Genomic DNA, 23,751 nt, shown 5'->3' on the forward strand with positions numbered 1-23,751 from the left:
CTTGATGAGAGCATCTATTTTTTCTGTTCTGTAGCCATGTTGCAAAGCCGTTGTTCGGATGTATTGTAGCTCTTTAATTGTATCTAAAACATTGGTGCAGTGTGTGTGCGCTCTCTGTATCCACGAGCGAAATACTGCCATCTTGATATGCCCCGGGTCTGCAGAGTTCCTAGGGATAACGATTGGGACTGATATCGGTTTCCGATAGACATTCGTGCAGATTTCCCCTCCTACACATGTTATAGTGAGATCCAAGAAATTAACACTATTATAACTTTGCTGATCTAACTCTAGAGTTAAACCATAGGGGTTTTGATTCATTAAATCTATAAACTTTTTGATCGTGTGGAAGGACAATCGCAACATCAAAAAGTTTATAGATTTAATGAATCAAAACCCCTATGGTTTAACTCTAGAGTTAGATCAGCAAAGTTATAATAGTGTTAATTTCTTGGATCTCACTATAACATGTGTAGGAGGGGAAATCTGCACGAATGTCTATCGGAAACCGATATCAGTCCCAATCGTTATCCCTAGGAACTCTGCAGACCCGGGGCATATCAAGATGGCAGTATTTCGCTCGTGGATACAGAGAGCGCACACACACTGCACCAATGTTTTAGATACAATTAAAGAGCTACAATACATCCGAACAACGGCTTTGCAACATGGCTACAGAACAGAAAAAATAGATGCTCTCATCAAGAAACACCATAACCGAACGAGTGGGAGGAGTAGAAACCAACCAAGAGAGAAAGTGATCCTCGATTACATTCCTTTTCTTAAGCCGTTAGTTAAAAGGATTTCCAAGAGTAGGAATTTGCAGGTTATTTATCGACGTAATCCGACCATATACAAGCTTTTAAGGAATGATAAGATGAAGTATGAGCGTAACTCACTAACAGGAATTTATTCGATACCATTAAGGGATCATAGGTTCGATTCTAAATTAGTATATATAGGGGCAACTTTGAGAAATTTAAAAAAGAGGATTAATGAACACAAGCGATCGGTGGAAAAATCAGTTGATAGTACCGTCCTGGCCAGTTATGCTAAGCAGCAAGGCATCACGGTCTTTTGGGACCAAGCCTCTATCATCAGGGCTACTAGATCGAGACACGCAATAAAATTTTTCGAAAAATTGGAGATCCACAGAGCGCAGAGAAGTACGCAATGCATTAATTATAGGGACGCTGATGGGCTTTCCACAGCTTGGAAATCTTTGTGCGATGATTTGGGCTAAACATAGAAGTACGATAAATCCTAGAGCTGATATTGTTTTAAATCTTTAATGACGGATGAAGGCATTTGTAAAGAAATATAGCGATAATCCGTGATTGGTTTAAACCGCACGTTGTTTTTTAGTTTCGTTTTTATTTTTTGTTTTATTTTTATTTTATTTTTATTTGTTGATGAAATATTGACATAATTTTGTAAATTACGATAATCCTGTTTATTTTATTTTATTTTATTTTTTATTTTTTATGTATTTATTTATTTATTGTAATCGTACCGTTAATTTATGTAATATTTGTTCGAATTTAATATTAGTTCGAATTTCATATTTAATTTAAAGATGTAACTGAAGATGGACGCTTAATGCGTTTGAAAACGTTCTTAGGATTAAAGAATTTTTGCTGAAGTTGGAATGGTTGATTATTTTATTTTATATTGTCTCTTCAGTAAGGAAATATAGTTTTAATTATTGTCACTCTGTACATACATGTATTTGTAAATTTAGATTACTTTTTTCTGTACTATATTAAAAACTAAAATTTATTTGTTTGTAAGCTTAAAATAGATTCTTATTAACCGTATATTATTAAAAATGCATTTATAAATAAAATACAGAACTGGGAATGGTTATTTGTGGTTTAGCCTAGTGACGAGTAAATTCGGAGACAAGTAAATTTGACTTGAGTCGTTTTTCGACTTAAGTCGCCTCTCCTGGAACAAATTACCAATATACCTGTATATCTATTTATTTTGTCTTTTCAAAAATCACATATCACAAAAGATCCTGAAATAACAAGAAATGTATTTCCATTCTAGTAGTTTGAAAACTCTTGTAATGCAGCAGCTTTTGAATTTTATAGTTTAAATTTAACTTAAAATTTTTTTATTAATTTGTGAGTACAGTAGAGCATCGTTTATCTGAATCAATTGGGGACTGGGGTTGTTCGGATAACTGATTTTTCGGATAACCGAGTATATATGAAAAAATATATTAACCTATCCCATGTTGAAATTTTTCTCCATTGCATGTCGCTTTGCGTTGAATTTTTGTGGATTTTAAGCCTAATGAAAGTTTTTATAATAATAATCGTGGCTGTTGTATCATTAAAAATTATTTCTTTATTTTGTACAAACAAAATAAATATATTGAAAAATATAAAAACATAAAAATTATACTTTAGAAGTAAATCTAGTATCAAAAACGTTCGATTCAGCACGACACAGTCCGACTGGAAAGCTTTCGGTTAACTGACATTTTGATTGATTGGCTTTCAGATAAACGACACTCTACTGTACTTTTGAGCAAATAGTATTTTATTGATTCATGGATATTTCTAGAATGTATTATTCCAGTGTAGTACATTATATAATTTTATAATGTATATCTTAAAATATAATTTTTTAAAATTTTAATAGAACTAGTAAAAGATGATTATTTAAAAAAAATATTATAATTGGAGAAAAAGCAATTTATCCTAGGCCTTTTTTTAACTTTAAGAAGCATTGAACAACAATTAATTTGAAAATAATAATAATAATAGCTGGCTAGCTTGAGGATGTCTCTTTGGAGAGACAGGATTAGGTCATAAATACTAAAAACTACAGAAAACACATGCAGAAAATGTCACATCATGCCAGAAACTATACATCACATCACTTCTGGTTGCAAGCTTTCGGCACAGACAGATTATTTACATAGACAAAATCAGGTAGTAAATATAATACATCAAGAGCTTGCAAAGAAACACAAATTAGTAGACATCCATGAACCATACTACAAATACATTCCACAGACAGTATTGGAAAACAACATGCACAAAATGAGTTGTAATCACAGATAAAATAATATGACACAACAGACCAGACGTCACACTCATTGATAAACACAATAAAATCACATACATTATAGACATATCCATTCCAAATACTCACAATGTACAAAACACATGCACTGAAAAAATCAGCAAGTACACAGAACTTGCCCAGGAAATAAGGCATCTGTGGAGGAATAGGGTACTTATTGTACCTGTCGTTCTTTCCTCTACAGCTGTCATACCACACACATTACACGAAAGCCTGGGCACATTACAATTGAATAGAAACACATACATCACACTACAGAAGGCCACTATATTGAATACATGTCATATTGTTAGGAAACTCCTGAAAACAGACATGCATGCTGACATACTTATTTAATTTTTTTTTGTTTTGTTTTGGTTGCTATGTCTTGACTGGTCTAGCATAGTACACAGCAACTGGTGTCAACCAAGTATAACCCACTATACCCAACATAATAGTAATAATCTGGTATTCTTGTAAAATATAGTGTAAATGAGATAGAAATGATGAGAAGCAAACCAGGGGACCTACTCTGAGCTCTTCTGATAATCTCAACGAGAGCGATTCACAGGACATTTGATAAGTCTCTTTAGCAAAAGGCAGTTAACAAACCCTAGACAAATTGCTATTCTGTGCTCCGTGTTAAGTGGGTAGTCAATCGAGATGAGTTTGGGTTCCATGCTATCGATAGCTGTTACTCTTTAACCAATCACAGTTTAGTTAACATTGTATTTTTGCCATGTGACTGCAACCCACCATTTTCCAAGATTTTAGTATTCCGTAACCTAATTTTTTGTTAAAATGTCATCAAAGAAGGGATAACGCAGCCAGCAAACTACAACTTGTCAGTTTGAGATATTAATTAAAACACTTTGGCTCTAGCCAGGGTCGAATTTAGGCATTTCGAGGCCCTCGAAACTGTGAGGCCCCTTACCAACCTTTTACAATTTTAGAAGTCGATCATTCAAAAAAGATAATTAACATAAACATATTAATTTTAATCATAAATGTTTTATTGTTAAAAAGTATTTGCAACATATTAGAAAATAAGGTACAATTCAAAAAGGAAAACACTAAAAATTTTGTTTTCATCACTTTTCGATGGCAAAAAAACTACTAAAAGTTAAGAAAAGCTACCTATGAAAATCAAATAAATTTTATGTTAAAAAGAAGAAATCACTAGAAATATAATATAAACAATATTGGTTATTAATACAATTAAATACTACACAAAATAAAAAATAAAGTACAGTATATTTTGTTGCTTTATAAAAAACAAATTATTACAAAATTTGACTTCAGTTTTCTTTTTTGTAGAAATTTTTAAGTTTCTTTGAAACTTGAGGTCCTAAGCTACAGCCCTAGCTCTAGCTTTTCTCATAATTCATTGTATAAATGTAATAGTAATGGCTTAGAAAGACAACAAAGTTTTTTAAAGCACACATCATTCAGCTGAAAAGCATTACCTCAAAGATGAAAAACCAAGATTCATGACATCCAATGCTAATTTTCTCTATCTCCAATTGCTCGTGGAGTAATATCATCCTTACACCTAAAGTTGCCATATTCTTTTTACTTTTGTTACGTTCCTAACGGCACCTCGAGAGTGATCAATAAGAAAAGCTTAGTCATCGCACGTGGCTATTGAAACCAAAAACAAAACGTAGAACTCAGAATAGCATTTTCACAGTTGATTGAGTGGCAATCACATGGTTCAATAGAAACTGGTTTTTATCGATACCACTCAGAATAGGTCCCCAGGTTATTTACAAAACTTTATATGCAAAACCTCATTTTAATTATATTTATTGATTAAAAAATTTATAAATCGTATCTTTAAACTGAAATGTGCAGGTAATGGTTAACAAAGTGGCTAGTAGTAGCAATATAGCCCAATATAGTTTGGCAGTCATTTGGCTTTATGCTAATGAAGTGTTTTTGACATCATTTCGTAATCATTTAATGATTACATATTTTATCTTAGAATTTTATTAATATGAATGAACTTTGTAATTTTAAGATTTTTAACAACTGGTATTTAATTTTAGATTCAGTTTATTGCAGCTGTAACTATGGGTATTAATGCAATTGCCACAGGATGTCGCTTCACTTTGTGGATGCAGTATGCTCTAGTAGCCTATTCATTTTCATTTATACTTCTTTTTGGAAACTTTTATTGGAACTCTTATGTTAAAAAGGTATATATATGTTATATTTAAATGTGCCTTTTTATTTTAATATCTATTTTATACTTAAATGAGATAGTAAAATTATTTTTAATGTTTAGAATAAAAGGAAACAATTATCTACAGAAGAACATATTCCTAATGGAATAATAAAATCAAATAGCAGTCATTTCCATAGGAAATACATTTCCAGCCAGGGATCATTATATGCTGTGAGGAGAAAAGTAGACAAAGTCAGATCTTAAAATGCGTCGGATTAACTAAAATTTTTTTTTCTTTTAAATTTACTTAAATTATTAATCTTATTATTGAATTTAATTGTCATGATATTATAAATAAAAAAGAAATACTATATAATAATAATAATAACAACAACAACAACAACAACAATAATAATAATGGATTGTATTGTAAAAATATTTAACAACATTGTTTTTCTGAATTGAATCAATTTCCATAGTTTTATTTTGTGACCAAGTTGACAATTAAATAATATACATTAAATGTATTTGAGTGTTAAAACTTTTACAAAATACATGAAATGAAATTACAATCTCATAATTTAAGTAAAATTCTTATTTAATATTAATAAGGATTTTTTTAAAATGATACTTAAATGAATAAAATAATGTTGGCTACACGTAGAAACAATTATTTTTTCTTTGATATCAGTCACACAACTAAAATTGAGATAAAAAAAATTTGCACCAATATTATACTATAGATTAGATTTTTTTGTATAATAATTATAATTTTATTACCATTTATATCATATTAAATTTATGATATAATGACATTTCCTGCTGCATTACACTTTATTCATTTGTAATATTTACATGGATGAAATTTTGACTTATAATATACAGTTAATAAACTGCAAAATTGTAAACACTCTTATGTTTGTTTATTTTATATGATCTCTTATTTAAATTCTTGTTTTGAATATACAGTCGACTCCGCATAAGTCGACACCTGGATAACTCGTCACTTGTTGGTTACATAGTCAATTTTTTGTGGTCCCGGCTGACTTACATAGGCATTAATGTTATTAACCTTTAAAAACTCGGTTTACTCGACATCGTTTAACTCGTCACCACTGGATAAATCAACATACTTTTTCTGTTTCACACTTTTTAGAATTCTGATAAGTCAACTCCCCCTGAAAAATGAGTTCACACCACACAGCAATATATTGTATGGTGTGAACTCATTTTTTCAGGAGGGGAGTCGACTTATCAGACGTCAAAAAAGTGTGAAACAGAAAAAGTATGTTGATTTATCCAGTGGTGGCAAGTTAAACGATGTTGAGTAAACCGAGTTTTTTAACATTAATAACATTATTGCCTACGTAAGTTGGCTGGGACCACAGAAACTGACTGACTAACCTACGGTGACGAGTTATCTTGGTGTTGACTTATGCGGAGTTGACTGTAATTGAATTCTGACAAAAGTTAGTTTACATTATTTTGTGGTAAATACAACAAGAAGATAAATATCTTTCTTTTATAAAAATATATCTTCATTTATAACATTATCAAGCTAGAACATTAATGATTTTCATAATTATCTAGAATATTGAACAAATTTGACAAGAAATTTGAAATGCTTTCTAAAATTAAATTTTTTGTTTTTTGTCAAAAGATTTAAGAAACAGATTAATACATTTACAGAATATTTGATAGCATTATGAGATTTGTTTATAAAAGGGGAGAGTGAGTGAGTACTTTCAACTTGCATGCTATAAATATCTTCAGTTATTCTTTAAACAGTGAAAAATAACTTTTTAGTCTGTTTAAAGTCTAATTGAAGATGCTTATAATGTATAGTAAATGAAAGTATAATATTTTTTTAAAATAAATCTTTTTAAGTTAGGGTATTTAAATTTTTAAATTTACTACTTGAAATTTAATTTTATAATAAAGGATGAATTTTCTTTAAAGATTTTTATTTATCTTTAATGTGAAGTAAAAATTGGTAAGCTGTAACTCTGTTTTTCAAAAAGTTATATGTGTATTTATAATTACAATAATAATAATAATCCAAAATTAAAGAATTGAAACACAATATTGTTATGATTGAAAATATCAACATGTATTTTTGATACAGATGTTTAATTAAAATTATAATTTTAGTTAAATCACTTTTTGTTATTTAACATTACATAATAATTTCATGTAATCAGTTTTTAAACTTAAAAGAATGTAGTCATAATGTAGAAAATTAAATAATGTAATTTTGTATCATTTAATTTATTCAAATTTTATTTGTTATATATTAAAATGGTTTATTATTTTGTGATTTCAATGACTCTGTTATTGTTGTGCTTTACACTTTCTAGAAACAGCTTAAAAATTCTGTAGTTGAATAAATTTTTTGTGTGTTCTGAGGAAATTAGTTCCAAAACTGTTTATCCCAATTAAAGTATTTTTAACCAGGCTTCTAGAAAATGTAAAACAAAGTATTATCAATTTAGTTAAAGTGGTTTACTTTAGACTTAGGCACTGAATAATTTTATTGACAGGAAAGCTATAGTCAAACTTACACTTCTAACGTTTTTATCCTTAGTTAAACACAGGTATCCCTTGCTTAATGCGGTTTTGCTTTACATGGGATTTGATTAACCTTGCAAGATTAATTGTGGCAATCTCTTTATATATGCAGAAGTTTTAATTAACACGGCTTTACCAGCTACATTTACCTGACATAGATACTGTATTTGATTAATGCAATTTTGATACACACTTTAGCATCAAGGAATTAACTAACTGCATTAATCAAGGGATACCTGTAACTTTTCACCAATACATAATAAATATTAACAAAATCTTTTAGTATGAATATTTAATCATTAAAATATTTAAATGATTTGTTATATAACATATTTTAATTTCAAATTCTTCTGTAAGAAATTTTACATTATAAAATTTTTTCATAATTTTCTGTGTGCAGAATTTTAGTTTAGATTTGTTAAATTTAAACATTTTGTAATCAGAATTATCAATATAATGATCTTATTAAATAGATTTAATTAATAATTAGATTTTTTTATTGTCTTGATCTATTCCTTTTAATGTATTTTGTAATAGTTGCTAAAATTTACTTATTAAACCGATATTTTTGTCAGCATCAATTACCAAACAAGAATTCACATTTGGTAATTGGTAAAAGTTACTGTTAACATAGAAGTAAATTCTATATTATTAGTAAATTGGTATTTATGCATTTTAAATGAAATTTATTTACTGATGCTTTAATTTGTAATTATCAATAAAAAGAACATGAGCTTTTTTGAAACACTTTTATCTTCTTAGCTATAGAATATAATGATTTACATTGAATTGTATTCATCAGCATTTAAATAACAGTATTTTAAAGTTAATAAGAACAAAAAATCTCTGACTATTCAATAAATTATTCTCCAATTAATTCTGAATTATTTAATAATTAATTTTTAAAATGATTTTTCAAGACTTCCATTAAATTTATTAATTATTATTATTACTGGCTCCAAATTAATAATTTGCATATTTTCTTTACCAAATAAAATCAGAAAAATAGAACAGAATTTCTTAAATGCTTTAAAGTTTATTTTGTTAGTTATATTTATAAATTAAGTTATTTTTATGTGATTTTTAATCAACATAAAATGTACTTAAACTATAAAATGAAACTGGAAATAATATGAGATGTATTGGAAAATGGTTCATTCAGAAAGGCACATGTTTCAATTCTAAAATAAGGTATATATATTTATAAATAATTTTAAAACAACAATTTTGGAAAGTAAATTTAAAATTGAATTGTAAACAACAAGAATTTTTGTATTGTAAGTTTGTGTAAATTAACTTTATGATTTAAATGTTTTTTGTATAACATTTTATAATTAAGATTCTTTAGGTGTAAAAATTTTACACAAACCAATTTTAAATACTCATTAAATGAAATTTTAAGTATTATTACAAAATTAAAAATATATATATATATATATATATATTTTTTTTAATTTTATTTTCAAGAAGTTACTATAAATTATTTTTTAGATGTACAATAAAACTTGTAATATTGCCTATAATTATTTAAAATGCATTGACAGTTAAATATAATTGTCATTCCTGACTGAACAAGTTTTAATTATGATTTATTGTATTGTATTATTTTTGTATAAATATTTCAAAGTTTTCATTTAATATTTAATTCTAATTTACATTTATATATTTAATCTTTTTTTATTTTTATTAATGAATATTTTTTTGTTATAAAAGTATTCTAATGCATTTTATATAGATTTACACAACTTTTAATGAATTTATGCATTATTTATTTAAAATGTGACAGAAAAATGCACAGAATTTTTGTAGATATTTTATTGTAAACATCTATATAGATACACAAACCAAATTAGTTGATAGAAAGTATCCTGAACATTTTTTGTACTTTTTGGTGCGTGTGAGTGTGTGTGCTAAAATTATAATAAAATAGTTACATTAAAAATTATTTTTATAGTTTCTTGAATTAATTTTTAATAAAGATTTTACATGAAATTTCTTGAGTGATTTTTATTTTCAATTGATGTTTTTATAAGAGGTTAAATTGTCAGATTTTTTTATTGTTAAAAAATGAATCCAAAAATATCTAGTTAATGTTGAATTAACTAAATAATACTGTTTCTGTTGGTAAAATTCAATTTGTTTTAACTTATTAAAATATCTAAATTAAACATGATGATGAATTTAATGTTTTGTTTTCCATGAACTTTTAGTAAAACAAGTCCAAATTGTGTTATTAAATGAAATGCAAAAACTGGATTCATTAATCAGCTATAACTTGATTAATTAATTATACAGATATGTAATTTTGACTAAAAGAGTTGCCATCTTGTATTAAATTTAATAATTAGAATAAAATTAATTAATTTAGAATATATTGGAAGAAAAGATTGTCCAGAGAAGGAGTGAAATCTGCAACTCCTACTTATGTTGGACATGCATTGCCAATTATACTATTTGGATGTCCATTTGATGTTTGCTTCCACACCAATTAATTTAGAAGATATAACCATACAGGTCATTACTGTGTGACCTATATGGTTATTTGTATGTAGAGCTTATGGAGTAACTGCCAACTTCATAAGCTTTTGATCAGCTGAAATTGCATATATTATATTAATATTCCAAAACTGTTGAAAACTTACAATAATACTGAAATTATTTAAACTGTATGGAAACTCTAAAATACCTCCAGCCGAATTTGTTTGAATATATGGAAGAAACCTAAAACATCATACCAATTAAAAATTTCTGTAAACTTATACAATGTGATTATTGTTCCCTTTTCTGCTGGAACCACACAGTTGAAATCTTTGTACAATTTCTTATTCACTTTTAAGCTTATATTTATTCTATATAACAGAAAATAATTATAATACTGAAAAGTAATAAGACAGAAACTTTTTTTAAAAAACCTTAGTTGGTTGTTATGTAAATATCTTAAAATATGGTAGTTAACATCAAATTTCTTTACCAACTGTTTATCTGAGATAAAACTATTTTTAAAAGAGAGAGACTAAATGTAGATGGCCTTGATAGAAGATGAAAAATTGTCAAATGGTACGTGATGCTGATGAGGATTGTTGAATCAAAATATATTTATCATAATAAAGAAATTAGAGAAGTAAATTCATTTTTATTTTGTTATTCTTTAATGTTTCTCATTTAAAGAGTTTTATCTCAGATAAATAGTCGGAACAAGTCCGAAGACATTACACTTGGCCCCTCGATGTGGGTTCCTGTCTGTGGTGAGGGAACCTCCCAGAGATGGTTTAGTAACTCCTCTTTAGTATCTCCTCATCACTGGGATCTGAATGCCCACCCACGTGTTTGCCGTGCGTGGTGGCCCGTATGCCGGAAAGGGGGATCCTGGTAGTTGAGGGGCAACATAACGTCCCCAACACACTGCTTTGGCCCCTGCTTCGGATAAACGGGAGGCTCAAATCAGGCTCCGTTTGAGTCAGTCGGCTGGTCGTTGAGTCATTCTTGACCTCGGCCTGGAGTCAACTGATCGATGCAGACCGGGCAGACACATCAGACAAGATGTGCTGCTCTTGACTGCATTGTGAGGGTATAGCTCCTGGGAAACCCTGGTGTGACGGTCTATGGAAGTACTCCATGTGACGGCATCCCCTTGTTGGGCCCCATGGTGGGTGGGTCACTAGAAGCTGAATCATTAATTTTTAATCATGGATTCCTCAAAAATAAAAAATTCAAAACAAGCCAAAAAACGTAAAAATTCCCAGTACGCCAGCGTACTTAATAGTTCATGCAATGGTGACAAACCCCTGTCTAAAGCGTCTTCTTTTCTTATTTAAAAATTGTTCCAATCGACTATTGGAGATTTGAAAAAATTCAGAAATTAAGATCAGGTGATTTACTGGTGGAAACATCCTCCCCACAACAATCAGCAAAACTTCTAGAAACAAAGACCCTGGGAGAAATGGAAGTCACTGTCACCCCTCATGGAAGTCTAAACAAATCATGTGGGGTGGTATCTGAGATTGATCTGGTGTCTGAAGACGAATCAGATATTCAGATCGGTCTTTCAGATCAAGGTGTCGCTGCTGTGTGGCGCATTTCCATTCATCGAGATGGCAAGTTGATACCAACCAAACACCTGATTCTTACTTTCAACAAGCCAACATTGCCATCCTTTATTACAGCAGGATACCTACATTGCTCGGTTCATCCATATATCTCAAACCCGCTGCGTTGTTTCAAATGCCAGCAGTTTGGACACTCACAAACATCCTGCCGAGGAAAAAGTGCATGTGCACAGTGTGGGACTGAAGGCCATGACAGGGTACTTTTACATTCCGTACTATGCTGTGTGAACTACAAAGATGCCCATCCTGCATACTCCCGGAAATGCCCTGCATGGCAGAGAGAAAAAGAAATCCAGCGTGTAAAAACAGTCAACAACTTACCCTACCCAGAAGCACGTCGCATGGTCACTTTCAAGTGCACCACTGAAACAAAAAACATTTAGAATTGAATTTATGACTATTTACAAAAATATAAAAATTTTCGAGTCTTTCTTACATCCTGTTTCACTCCACCACAGAAGTAACAGTGTATTGGCTTGAATAAACTTCAGTAGAACAAATGGTAAATTATAAAAAAATTTTTTACACAGTTAAAATTGATCAAAACGCCGACCTTTTATTTGAGGATTCGGCGTCCTTTAAAACTAAAACAATGATTACAACTTTCAATTACAACTACCTTGTTCTTTAGCACAATATATTACTGGTTCAGGCCCTCTGGTGGCGGTTTTGGGTAATCCTAAAGTTCATTTGCATACAAGCATACATGATAACATGAACACCCCAGGATATCTTCAATTAGAATTGAATTTATGACTATTTACAAAAATGTATGCAAATGAACTTTAAGATTACCCAAAACCGCCACCAGAGGGCCCGAACCAGTAATATATTGTGCTAAAGAACAAGGTAGTTGTAATTGAAAGTTGTAATCATTGTTTTAGTTTTAAAGGACGCCGAATCCTCAAATAAAAGGTCGGCGTTTTGATCAATTTTAACTGTGTAAAAAATTTTTTTATAATTTACCATTTGTTCTACTGAAGTTTATTCAAGCCAATACACTGTTACTTCTGTGGTGGAGTGAAACAGGATGTAAGAAAGACTCGAAAATTTTATATTTTTGTAAATAGTCATAAATTCAATTCTAATTGAAGATATCCTGGGGTGTTCATGTTATCATGTATGCTTGTATGCAAATGAACTTTAGGATTACCCAAAACCGCCACCAGAGGGCCTGAACCAGTAATATATTGTGCTAAAGAACAAGGTAGTTGTAATTGAAAGTTGTAATCATTGTTTTAGTTTTAAAGGACGCCGAATCCTCAAATAAAAGGTCGGCGTTTTGATCAATTTTAACTGTGTAAAAATTTTTTTATAATTTACCATTTGTTCTACTGAAGTTTATTCAAGCCAATACACTGTTACTTCTGTGGTGGAGTGAAACAGGATGTAAGAAAGACTCGAAAATTTTTATATTTTTGTAAATAGTCATAAATTCAATTCTAATTGAAGATATCCTGGGGTGTTCATGTTATCGTGTATGCTTGTACAAAAAACATTTGCTGCTGCTCTGAAATCCACAAAGACGTGTGGAGTTCAGACAGACATTTCTGTTTCCCCAAAGGAATCTCTCACTCGCCATGCAAAATGTTTACTGATCCCATCAAAAGAAACACCAGAAAAGGTGAATACAAAACCAAAAACACCCCTACCTAAAACAGGGGTAATAACGAGAAACCTGGGTTCTAAAAAGGCTAGTAAGAACCCATTAAACAAACAGAGAGTGAAAGCAGCTCTCTCTAAATCTAAAAAATCAGAGGCTCAGTCTGTGAGCGAGTTCTCTGATATCTCTGATGAAGAGAATAATTTGGAGGTTACAAAACTAATGTCATCTCCAAAAGAGAGACTCCCTGTTAAATTAAAGAGGGATACCCTCGCAAATAATGCTGCCTCAAACACATAACGAATTATAAAATAATCCAATGGAACTGTTGTGGTTTCCGCAATAACTTCTCTGACGTTAAACACTTGACATCATCTACCTCATCTCTCTGCGTGGCACTCCAGGAAACACATCTAAAACCCGGAGAAAGAATTTCTTTAAAAGGATTCAATCTTTACCGTAAAGATGATGACAGCCACACCCGTGCCAGTGGAGGTGTGGCTGTACTGGTTTCAAACCACATCCCATCCTTACCGGTACAAATAACAACAGAGCTGCAAGCTGTGGCAGTCAGAATTTCAATTGGTGTAACTGTCACATTGTTCCATATACTTGCAACCAGATGTCAGAGTCAATGAGGACGAATTGGATGACTTGGTTGAACAGCTGCCAACTCCATTCCTTTTACTGGGTGATTTCAATGGCCACAATCCAATGTGGGGCAGTCACGATATCAACCGTCAAGGCAGAGCCATTGAGAGATTCATAGGTAATCACCAACTATATTTATTTAATACTGGAGAAGTGACATACTTCCACGCCCCAACAAGAACATTCACTGCCATTGATCTATCATTAGCAACCCCAAATCTGTTTTCAGCATTTACATGGGAGGTTGGATCTAATCCACTTTCCAGTGACCACTTCCCAATATTTTTAAAATATCAAGGCAGAGAAAGCTGTGAAACAGCCCGTCCACCACGCTGGAAACTTGAAACGGCAGATTGGCCTGAATTCTCCTCTTTGGCTAACATCACTGAGGAAATGGTCAATACCGCTGATATCAATGATACAGTTGAAGTTGTCACTTCCAGTATTATTCAGGCAGCTGAAAAAACAATGGGGAAAACATCAACCAGATATCCAAAGCATCCGAAACCATGGTGGGATCAGAATTGCGAGGCAGCATTTAAAAAACAAAAGAAAGCATGGGGGATTTTCAGAAGATGCCCCACTGCTAGCAATTTGATTGCTTTTAAAAAAGCAAAGGCAAATGCCAGGAAAATAAGGAGGCAAAGCCAAAGGGATTCTTGGAGGAAGTATGTTTCTAGCCTAACATCTTCCACTAGCTCTAAAGCAGTCTGGGATAAAATTCATAAAATTAATGGGAAATATGCTTCCCACACTCTGTCCATGCTGGAAAATAATGGCACAATAATCAGTGATATACAGGGTATTGCTGATTTGTTGGGTGAAACGTTTTCTTCGTCATCCAGCAATACAATGTACAAAAGGAATTTTCAAGCTTATAAAGCCCAAAGAGAAAAACAAAATTTAAGTTTTCATCCCCCATCTAACAAAGAATATAATGTGCCATTCACCAGAGTTGAATTACATACAGCGATCTCTCGCTCGAGGAGTACTGCTGTAGGCCCGGATAAAATCCACTACAGTATGATTAAAAATCTGTCAGACAATTCCCTTGGAAATCTTTTAATCTGTTTAACAGAATATGGACAGAACATACTTTCCCTGACTCTTGGAGGCTATCAATTATTATTCCCGTTCCCAAACCAGGCAAAGACTGCAAGAATCCCTCCAATTACAGACCAATCTCTCTTACGAGTTGCCTCTGTAAACTCTTTGAGAGAATGGTAAACAAACGTCTGATGTTTCTCTTAGAGGAAAAGGATTACTTTTCATCACATCAGAGCGGATTTCGTAGGAACAGAAAGTACCACAGACAATTTAGTAAGCCTTGAAACATCTATACGTGAAGCGTTTGTTAGAAGACAGCACTTAGTGTCTGTGTTTTTCGATATAGAGAAGGCCTACGATTGCTGCTGGCGATATGGGATACTTTGTGATCTGCATCACTTCGGATTGCGGGGTAATTTTCCAATTTTTATAAAAAACTTCCTACAGAATCGAAGATTCCAAGTCAGGATGGGCAACACTTTATCTATGCCTTTCACACAAGAACGGGTTCCCCAAGGTTGTATTTTGAGTGTGACTCTGTTCCTAATTAAAATTAACAGCATAGCTAACTGTCTTCCGCACAGTGTGAAACACTCTCTGTATGTGGATGACTTTCAGATCTCCTGTCAGTCAAGTAACATGAGTTTCATCGAGAGACAACTGCAAACCTCTCTAAATTGCATAGACAATTGGTATAAGATCAATGGTTTTACTTTTAACACAGAGAAGACCTCATGCATCCACTTTTGCCGAAGGCGTGGTTTTCACCTGGACCCAGAAATTCATTTAAAATGGGGTTAATATCCCGATGGTCAAGGAGGCGAAGTTTTTGGGTGTTTTATTTGCCCAAAAACTGACATTCTTACCACACTTGCGCAATTTGAAGAGTAGATGTTTAAAATCTCTGAACCTTTTAAAGGTATTAGGCTGCTCATCCTAGACAAATGTTCGATGCTCAGGATATATAGAGCCCTCGTTCGCTCTAAGCTGGATTATGGATGTGTTGTTTATGGCTCTGCACGAGAATCTACTCTTCAGATGCGGATCCAATCCACCATCAAGCATTGTGTTTATGCACTGGTGCTTTTCGAACTTCTCCTCTTCAAAGTTTGTACATGGATGCTTATGAGCCTCCACTATCTCTTAGGAGAGAACAGTTGTCTCTTTTTTACTACATTAAACAAAAATCTCAGAACAAACTGTTAGCTGATTGTTCAGATACTCAGCTGAAAAGATTATTTGCAGCTCACGCAAGTTGTGTCCCTACATTCGACATTAGAATGGAGAATGCAAGCAGCACGATCGACCTGGACACAAGCAACATTTCACAGGCCGAGGTTGATAATATATCACGTTGGTCAACTCCTGTGATAAATGTTGATATTAGCTTAAAGCAGTTTCCTAAGGAATCCACCCCAGAATACATCTATAGACAGCACTTTGCAGAAATTCAACACGACGACAGGAATTTAATTCCTATTTATACTGATGGATCGAGGTCAGTTGATTATGTTGGCTCAGCCTTCGTCTGCCTGAATGAAATTGTGGCAGAACAAATAGCATCAAATTCTTCCATCTTTACTGCGGAGTTGCAGGCTATTTATTTAGCCCTAAAGTATATAAATAGGAAAGGTCATCGTTGCTGCGTGATTTACACTGACTCAGTTAGTGCACTTCAGGCTTTGATCTCATGTGAAACTAGTTCTCACTCCATAGTGATTAAAATTTGTAAACTGATCTGTCATCTTATTGCGATTAATTTCTCTCTAAAATTTTGTTGGGTCCCAGGCCACATGGGTATAAGGGGAAATGAAGAAGCTGATGCAGCTGCAAAGACAGCAAGTCCTTCTCAGCATACAATGCATGTTGAAGGAGGTGACTTGAAGCTAGTCGTTAAAAAATGACTAGCAGAGAGATGGCAAAATATGTGGAATGCACAAGTCCACAATAAACTACATGAGATCAAACCTATGATAGAAAATTAGACACAAGCAACCCTATGACATGAGATCTGAGGTTATTTTTACTCGTTTGAGAATTGGACATACTCGGCTGACTCATCAATATCTTTTGAAGGGCGATGAGCAGCCAGTATGCCAGCACTGCAAATGTCCACTTACCATAAAACACATACTGCTCGATTGCTCTGCCTTTGAGATAATGCGTAGACAGTATCTTGGGACAGGACGTTTGACAGAGATTCTGGGCCAGAGGCCTAATCTGTATAATGTATTAGACTTTGTACAAATCAGTGACCTTTAAAAAGAGATTTAACTATTTATTTATTTTTTACCTTTTTGTGTTTTGTCGTTTGTTCGTTTTAATTGTGTATATACTTGTTATTGTTTTTTTTTGTTTTTTGTTGTTATTTTATATAACATATTCATATAGTGTTTGGTGAATTAACCATTCGGCGTGGCGCAGCTTGGCCTTTGTGGCCCTTGCACCAAAAAACTGCAACCAACCAACCAACCATTACATTTGATTTTATTCAAATAAAATGTGAAGTAAAAAGTTTGAAATAAGCTTCTAAGGGACTGACATAAATTACATCCACATTTTTCTTGACATTTTTACTCCTCCTTTCTCTGTTGTCTCAGTTTATCCAAGTTTCCTTAATCCCCTCCACTCTTGGGACGTCCAATAAAACTTAACACCCCTTAAAACTTTTACCGTCATAAGGTGCATTGCAAAAATATAAGACCAGTTGCATTTTTGAGTGATTTTTTATGAAAAAAATATTCACTCACCTATAATTTAATAATTATAGAGATGGCAGCTCTTCATAATTGCAAGTAGAGGCATAATTGAATTTATAACACCATTAATTGTTGTGATGACTAATTTTAACAATGAATAGAGGTAAGTCCTAAACTGCCTCTGAGTGTGGCCGAATCAGGGCCCTCAAAAAAAAAATCAGGCTAGAAGTTCTGCTAGAGCAGCTGAAGAGCTCTCACTGTGTTGTAGCCAATTTTATTAAACTTATGTGCAATGTGGAAACAAAAAACAAACTTGAATACCCATCCAAGTTGACAAGGGAGCAGAAATGAACAATTCTCTGGGAAATTACAACAGGAACATGATTAGGTAAAATAGCACACAGGCCTGATATTAATGTCCAGTTTCCCAGATGGTAAAATCGACAAAAAATCTAATGTATAAACATAGAAAAGCAGACCATATCTAAAACAACAACGAAAAACTGATATGGATCAAAGATAATATGTCATAGACTTCAAAATGGTGTGAACTTATTTGTACTGATAAGAAAAAGTTCAATTTGGATGGTCCCAATGGTTGGCAATTTTATTGGCATGATTTTAGAAGATAGGTGTTTTTGTTTGCCAAACGTCGGCAAGGAGGGGGCTCAGTCATTATCTGGACAGGTTTTGTATGTATGAAAAATCAATTTAGTATTCGTAAATGGCTGAATGAAGGTAGTTGGGTATCAAAACCTCTTGGATCTTCTGGCATTTGAAGATAAAATGGTGGTCCATTCTGGCAAATTTGTGGAATTTTTTTTTTTTTTACTCGATCCCAGGAAGGGACAAGTGTCCTGTTTGCTCCCCCTCTGTGGACGTCCATATACAGGATCGGAGATGGACCAAGGAGCCCTGGCACCCCCTCCCCCCAAAGTTAAAAGGAAAAGAAACACTAGTAAATTTTCCAAAAATATTTTCCTAATTTAAATTCATTTTTTTATTTATATTGCGTCGTGTGTTGTATTTCTATATTACTTATGAATTAGCGATCACATAAGATGGTAATTTTACAGTATTGTGTTCGCATTAAAACTTTTTTATCCGTTCAACTCGGTCCTCCCAAGATTAAATCTTGAATGCACTGTAACAGGATCATGATTAAATTTTTTTGTTTCAACACTCCAGAGAAAACCATGTGACAAGCTTTCAAATATACTATATTTAAGAGACAAGGAGGAGTTTTATTCAAAAGTTAGGAAATTTTAGAATATAACTCAGTTGGCAAATGTCGGTAATAATACTTTGATAATTTTCTTTGTATTCGAACAGCGCCTTTCTATTGTAAAAAAAGAAGAGTTGCCAATAAAAAGTTCTATAATTATACAAAAGTTAAGAATTTTATGAATATAAATGGTTCTTTCTTGTGTAATCTGTTGTCATGAGATCGTTATAAGAGTATGTATTTTTTATTTTCCTTACTACTATACCCTGTTAATTGTCTTAAAACTGTATTAATTGCAACGAACAGTGTCTCGGTTGCAATTAAGATAGATTTAAAGGTTGAGCTATGACAAGTCTTTGTAGATACAATGTATGCAAGGTACAGTACATTGTTTATACAAGATACATCTTTAATTAAAAATTACGTAAATCGAACTTTTATTACAGTTTAATATTTTTCATACGTATAAAAATTACCTATTAAAACTTTAGAAACATAATGAGATATTAAAGTAGAGTCGGTCGGTTCTTTCTGCATGAATGCACTTTCTTGAAAACAAATAATCGTTGAGGTTGTCATGAAAGAAGAAATAACTTGCTTTCGGTGAAATTTGGAATAGATTATCTCGTATATTTTCATCTGGAATTCTGGCTAAAAGACGGCATTTGGAATATCTGAAGAGAAGAACAGGTTCTTTCAAAAATGCCTTCCCATCGCGATCACACATTAATTCTTGATCCGGAATCCTGTTACTTTCATAATCGACGTATACTGAGACAAGCAATGGAATGCCACCTTCGTTTGAATGTTTTATAGGAAGATGGATTTTAGTTACGAAACACATTGCCTTTACAAATATTTCACATTCGAATCGTGTTTCAAATGTCATAGCGAATTCCTTTTTCACATTAAACTTATGTTTATGAAGATACTCAAACAAGTATTCGTATCTGGTAGCATCTCTTTTATGCGTGCATTGACTAATTGTATCTGGAAAATTTTCTAAATCATTAATCCCTGAGATGTAGGAATTGATGGAATCTTTTTCTCTTTGTGTTAATAAATCCATTCTGAATACTTTAGATTTCAATTCGTCGTCATCCATTGTAAGAAATCTAATTTTCGGCAAAAATTTCTCCATTGTTTTCCTACGTGCTTGATTAATGATTACTGGATCTGTTTCGAGAGGTATGGTTCTTTCTACTTCTGCTACGACCCAGTTGTAAACACCACAAAACAAATTGAATTCAGACAAATTTTCGTATATTTCCCTGTTTACGAAGCGATCGATTATAAAATCATGACATCTTAAGAAATCTGAGCATCTAAATATCTCTCCTCCTGGAGAATCGAATTTCTCCCAACAGCGAAGTTCTACAAGTGAGTCGTTTCTAGACGAAGCAAATTTGTAAATGGAACAAACATTTTTCAATTCCATTTTTCGAATCAAGTCGTCCCTACATAATTGTTTTAAATGTAGCATTTCATATTTTTCACTGATTTCATAAATTTCCATAGATTCATTCAATGTAGTTAATATTATATATCCTCGGTTTATATATCTATAGAAAAATCAAACTTTTTAAAATTATATGAATCCTTTAAATAATATTCTATAAAATTTCATATTAAAAAGTATAGAAGTATAAAAGCATTCGATAGATTCCAATTACTAAGAATATGCATTTTGGTAATATCTTTGTGATAAAGTATTGAAATAATGAAATTTGAAATGTGTATTATAAAATTTCTTTTCTGGGCTTTCCTTATTCTGAAATGTTACCTGAGTTTTAATTCCCATTGTAAATTAGAAATTTCTCATTAATGTTTCGAATTTACGAATACAACGAATTTCCGATTATCCGTACTAATTAGTGCACGAATGTTCACGGAAAACACGGATAATCCAAAATAAATACCTTTATGAAAAGAAAGCTGTTAAGAGGTGGTAAATGAACTACAGTATGTGTACAGTACAACTCAATTGAGCTGTGTGATGCAAGTGTGAATCCCAAGTTTCTTAGGCTAAAATGTATATTTAGTCAATAAACCTAAAATGTAGATGTCTTCTATTTTCAAAAATATTGCGTACGATTAGAAATTTAAATTTTACATTTGTACGTATAATTTTTTTAAATTACTGTATTTTAATTTTTTGAACTAGTAGGGTATTTTCTTCCAACTATTTATAGCGTATAGTGTAATTCTTTTCGCCGTATTCTATCAATAAATTTCTAATGTTTCGTTTGTAAACTGAGATCAGCTCCCGTGGATGTTTTAGACCGTTTCTTTGAAAGTCGGCTCAGCTTGAAAGCTTACTGCTTTCAAGCTCTGCTGATTCAACTTCCATTCGTTACGTTGTCCATGGACAAGAGGACAAAATATTTTGACGATATACTGATAATTCACACGCGTATATCTGAATTTTTTGTAAGTATGAAATCCTTCAAATAAATTTTTTCTGGGATATCTAAATTTAAAGTATGGCTTACATCAAACTCTACTACATACTAACACATTGAGCTTATGTACTAACATCACATTCCAAACAAGCCTAATAAAATTTGAAATATAATGATTTTAGCTTTGATCAATTTCAAGAACAGGATGATCAAAAAGTCGCGCACACTTAAAATTTCGTTTGTGTAAATCATTTTGAAACCGTTCTGTCTTAAAATGATGCATAAGACTAGCTGAAACTATTAGTGATACTGAATATCGTTTGACAAGTTCAAGAAGCGCACCATATTGTTTTGTTAAGTAAAATAATATAATGTTCTCACAGGAACAATGGGTTTTAATTTTAGAACAATATTTTGCAATCGGTCCTATGTTCGTGTTGTAAACAAATTTTATTGGAAATATCTAGATATGGAGTTGCAAGAGTTTTTGGTAACTGGCTCATTTCTAATGGATTGTGACCCCAAGATTATCAGATTTGTATTCACTAGTGACCAGCAAATTTTTACTTCATGTTATCTGAAAAGAGCTGACATACATCAAATAACTAAGGGAAATAGTATGCAAACCATTGATTATATCACATCTCTGGTGCTTTGCAAAATGATATCAAATATCAAAACGACTTCGCGCCTGTATTGTTGAAAGGAGAGGTCCTTTTCAACATCTCCTATAATTATTTTTTAGATTGAGCCTGAAATTAAAGTTAAAGGAAAATATATTGAACACACAGTAATATAAATAGAATAGCTTCAAGTACTGATTTGGATGATGATTGTATGTGATTTATATACTGTATCTTTCAGTCAATTGTAAATAAAGCATTAAATTTGATAGGTAGTGTATTTTTAATAATAAATATCACTAAATAAACTTACCTTCCGATTATTTCGAGAATTTTCTTATTAAATGGTAGATATAAATAAATTGTTTCTGATCTTGGAATTGTTTCTATAAAAGTATTTATCAAGGGGCCCCTCTCCCACAATTTAGATTGCAAAACTGTTGTTCTTGCATTTTCTGAAACACCGACGAGGGTAACTGAATTCATTACTTAAATTAAAGAGTGATTTAAATTAAGTCCAAATTTTGATATGATATTGAGTTAAATATACTGTATTCTTATGTAATATTAATTATTTTTTCCATTAGAGTATTGTTTAAGCATGATTTAATTATTAAACAATAAATATAATGAATACAATAGCTCAAATAATAATTTTAATGATAGTGAACAGGGAAAATTGTATTTTTTTATTAACCTCATATAGTACTAGGCTCAGGAGTTTTGAGAAATTCCATTAGATGTGTTGTGAGCAAGCGGACGAACAATACAAGGCGAAGTTGTACACAATAAAATATGGTAGAGCATCGTTATCCGACCCCCGATTAACCGACTTATCGGTTAACCGACCGCGTTCTAGTTCGGCAAATTCAAATGTCCGCTAGTGATGTGGCGCTACAATATTTGGCTATGTCTTGGCTACTTTAATATTATTTTTGTTAAATTTTTGCATGTTTTAGCTGGCAGCACTGGCTCGACCATGAAAGGGAGGCTAGTATTTAAACCAGGCCTAATCCACTATACTAATAATGTATTTTTTTCATACTTTTCGGTTATCCGACCAACCCCAGTTCCCAATTAAGTCGGATAATCGATGCTCTACTGTATCGTTGGTGCACAAGAATAGTGACACAACTCAAAAATTTCCAGTTTCGAGTTTATTGTAGAAATGCATACCAAACTCCCCATATTTTTATGTAAAAGAACGAACACTGATATTTATTTCCAAAATAGTGTAGCGCTTCGCAGCTATTATATATATAGAGTCAAACCTGTTTTTGTGCGGGGGATAGGGACTGCATAAAAGAAAATGCATTAAAAAAATCGGGCGAAACTTCACGAGTGGCTATAAAAAATAGTTTTCGCAACACAATTAAAAAAATATTTTTTATGCGGTGAATAGGGACCGCATAAAAAAAGTCTCACGTAGAAAATAACTCGAAACCGTACGAAATAACTAGGAATTGCTTTTTAAAGGCTCCTTGGAGCTTTTTACTGCAATCCCTAATGGGGAAAAAAATCCTCTAAGAATTTTAATTTTTATATTAATTAATTATTTCCACTTAAATACGAATCTAACATT

At 32.0% G+C, this 23,751-nt stretch overlaps 2 protein-coding genes across 2 annotated transcripts in view; one reads left to right on the plus strand and one right to left on the minus strand.

Moving 5' to 3' along the window:
• LOC136983968 (very long chain fatty acid elongase 4-like) overlaps positions 1 to 6,482 on the plus strand; it is a 47,862-nt gene extending 41,380 nt beyond the window's left edge. Inside the window, exons 7-8 of the mRNA XM_067280863.1 lie at positions 5,127 to 5,276; positions 5,366 to 6,482. Coding sequence (XP_067136964.1) covers positions 5,127 to 5,276; positions 5,366 to 5,509 — 294 coding nt within the window. The 3' untranslated portion in view covers positions 5,510 to 6,482. The remainder of the gene's footprint in view (positions 1 to 5,126; positions 5,277 to 5,365) is intronic.
• A 12,989-nt stretch (positions 6,483 to 19,471) lies between these two features.
• LOC136983963 (uncharacterized) lies at positions 19,472 to 22,719 on the minus strand. The gene is made up of 2 exons (XM_067280859.1): positions 22,483 to 22,719; positions 19,472 to 20,706 (listed from the first exon to the last, which is right to left on the minus strand). The coding sequence occupies exons 1-2, from the start codon at positions 22,653 to 22,655 to the stop codon at positions 19,632 to 19,634; spliced, it is 1,248 nt and encodes a 415-aa protein (XP_067136960.1). The 5' UTR covers positions 22,656 to 22,719; the 3' UTR covers positions 19,472 to 19,631.
• Positions 22,720 to 23,751: the final 1,032 nt, after the last annotated feature.

The sequence above is a fragment of the Centruroides vittatus genome, unplaced genomic scaffold (assembly GCF_030686945.1).
Source record: "Centruroides vittatus isolate TY-2023 unplaced genomic scaffold, ASM3068694v2 contig_9, whole genome shotgun sequence".
Classification (NCBI taxonomy): domain Eukaryota; kingdom Metazoa; phylum Arthropoda; class Arachnida; order Scorpiones; family Buthidae; genus Centruroides; species Centruroides vittatus.

Excerpts from the sequence above, each read along its gene's own strand:
- LOC136983963 (XM_067280859.1), bottom strand. The coding sequence starts at position 22,655 with ATGAATTCAGTTACCCTCGTCGGTGTTTCAGAAAATGCAAGAACAACA. Across the intron at positions 20,707-22,482 it reads ATTCTCGAAATAATCGGAAG|ATATATAAACCGAGGATATA; the intron begins GTAAGTTTATTT and ends ATTTTTCTATAG.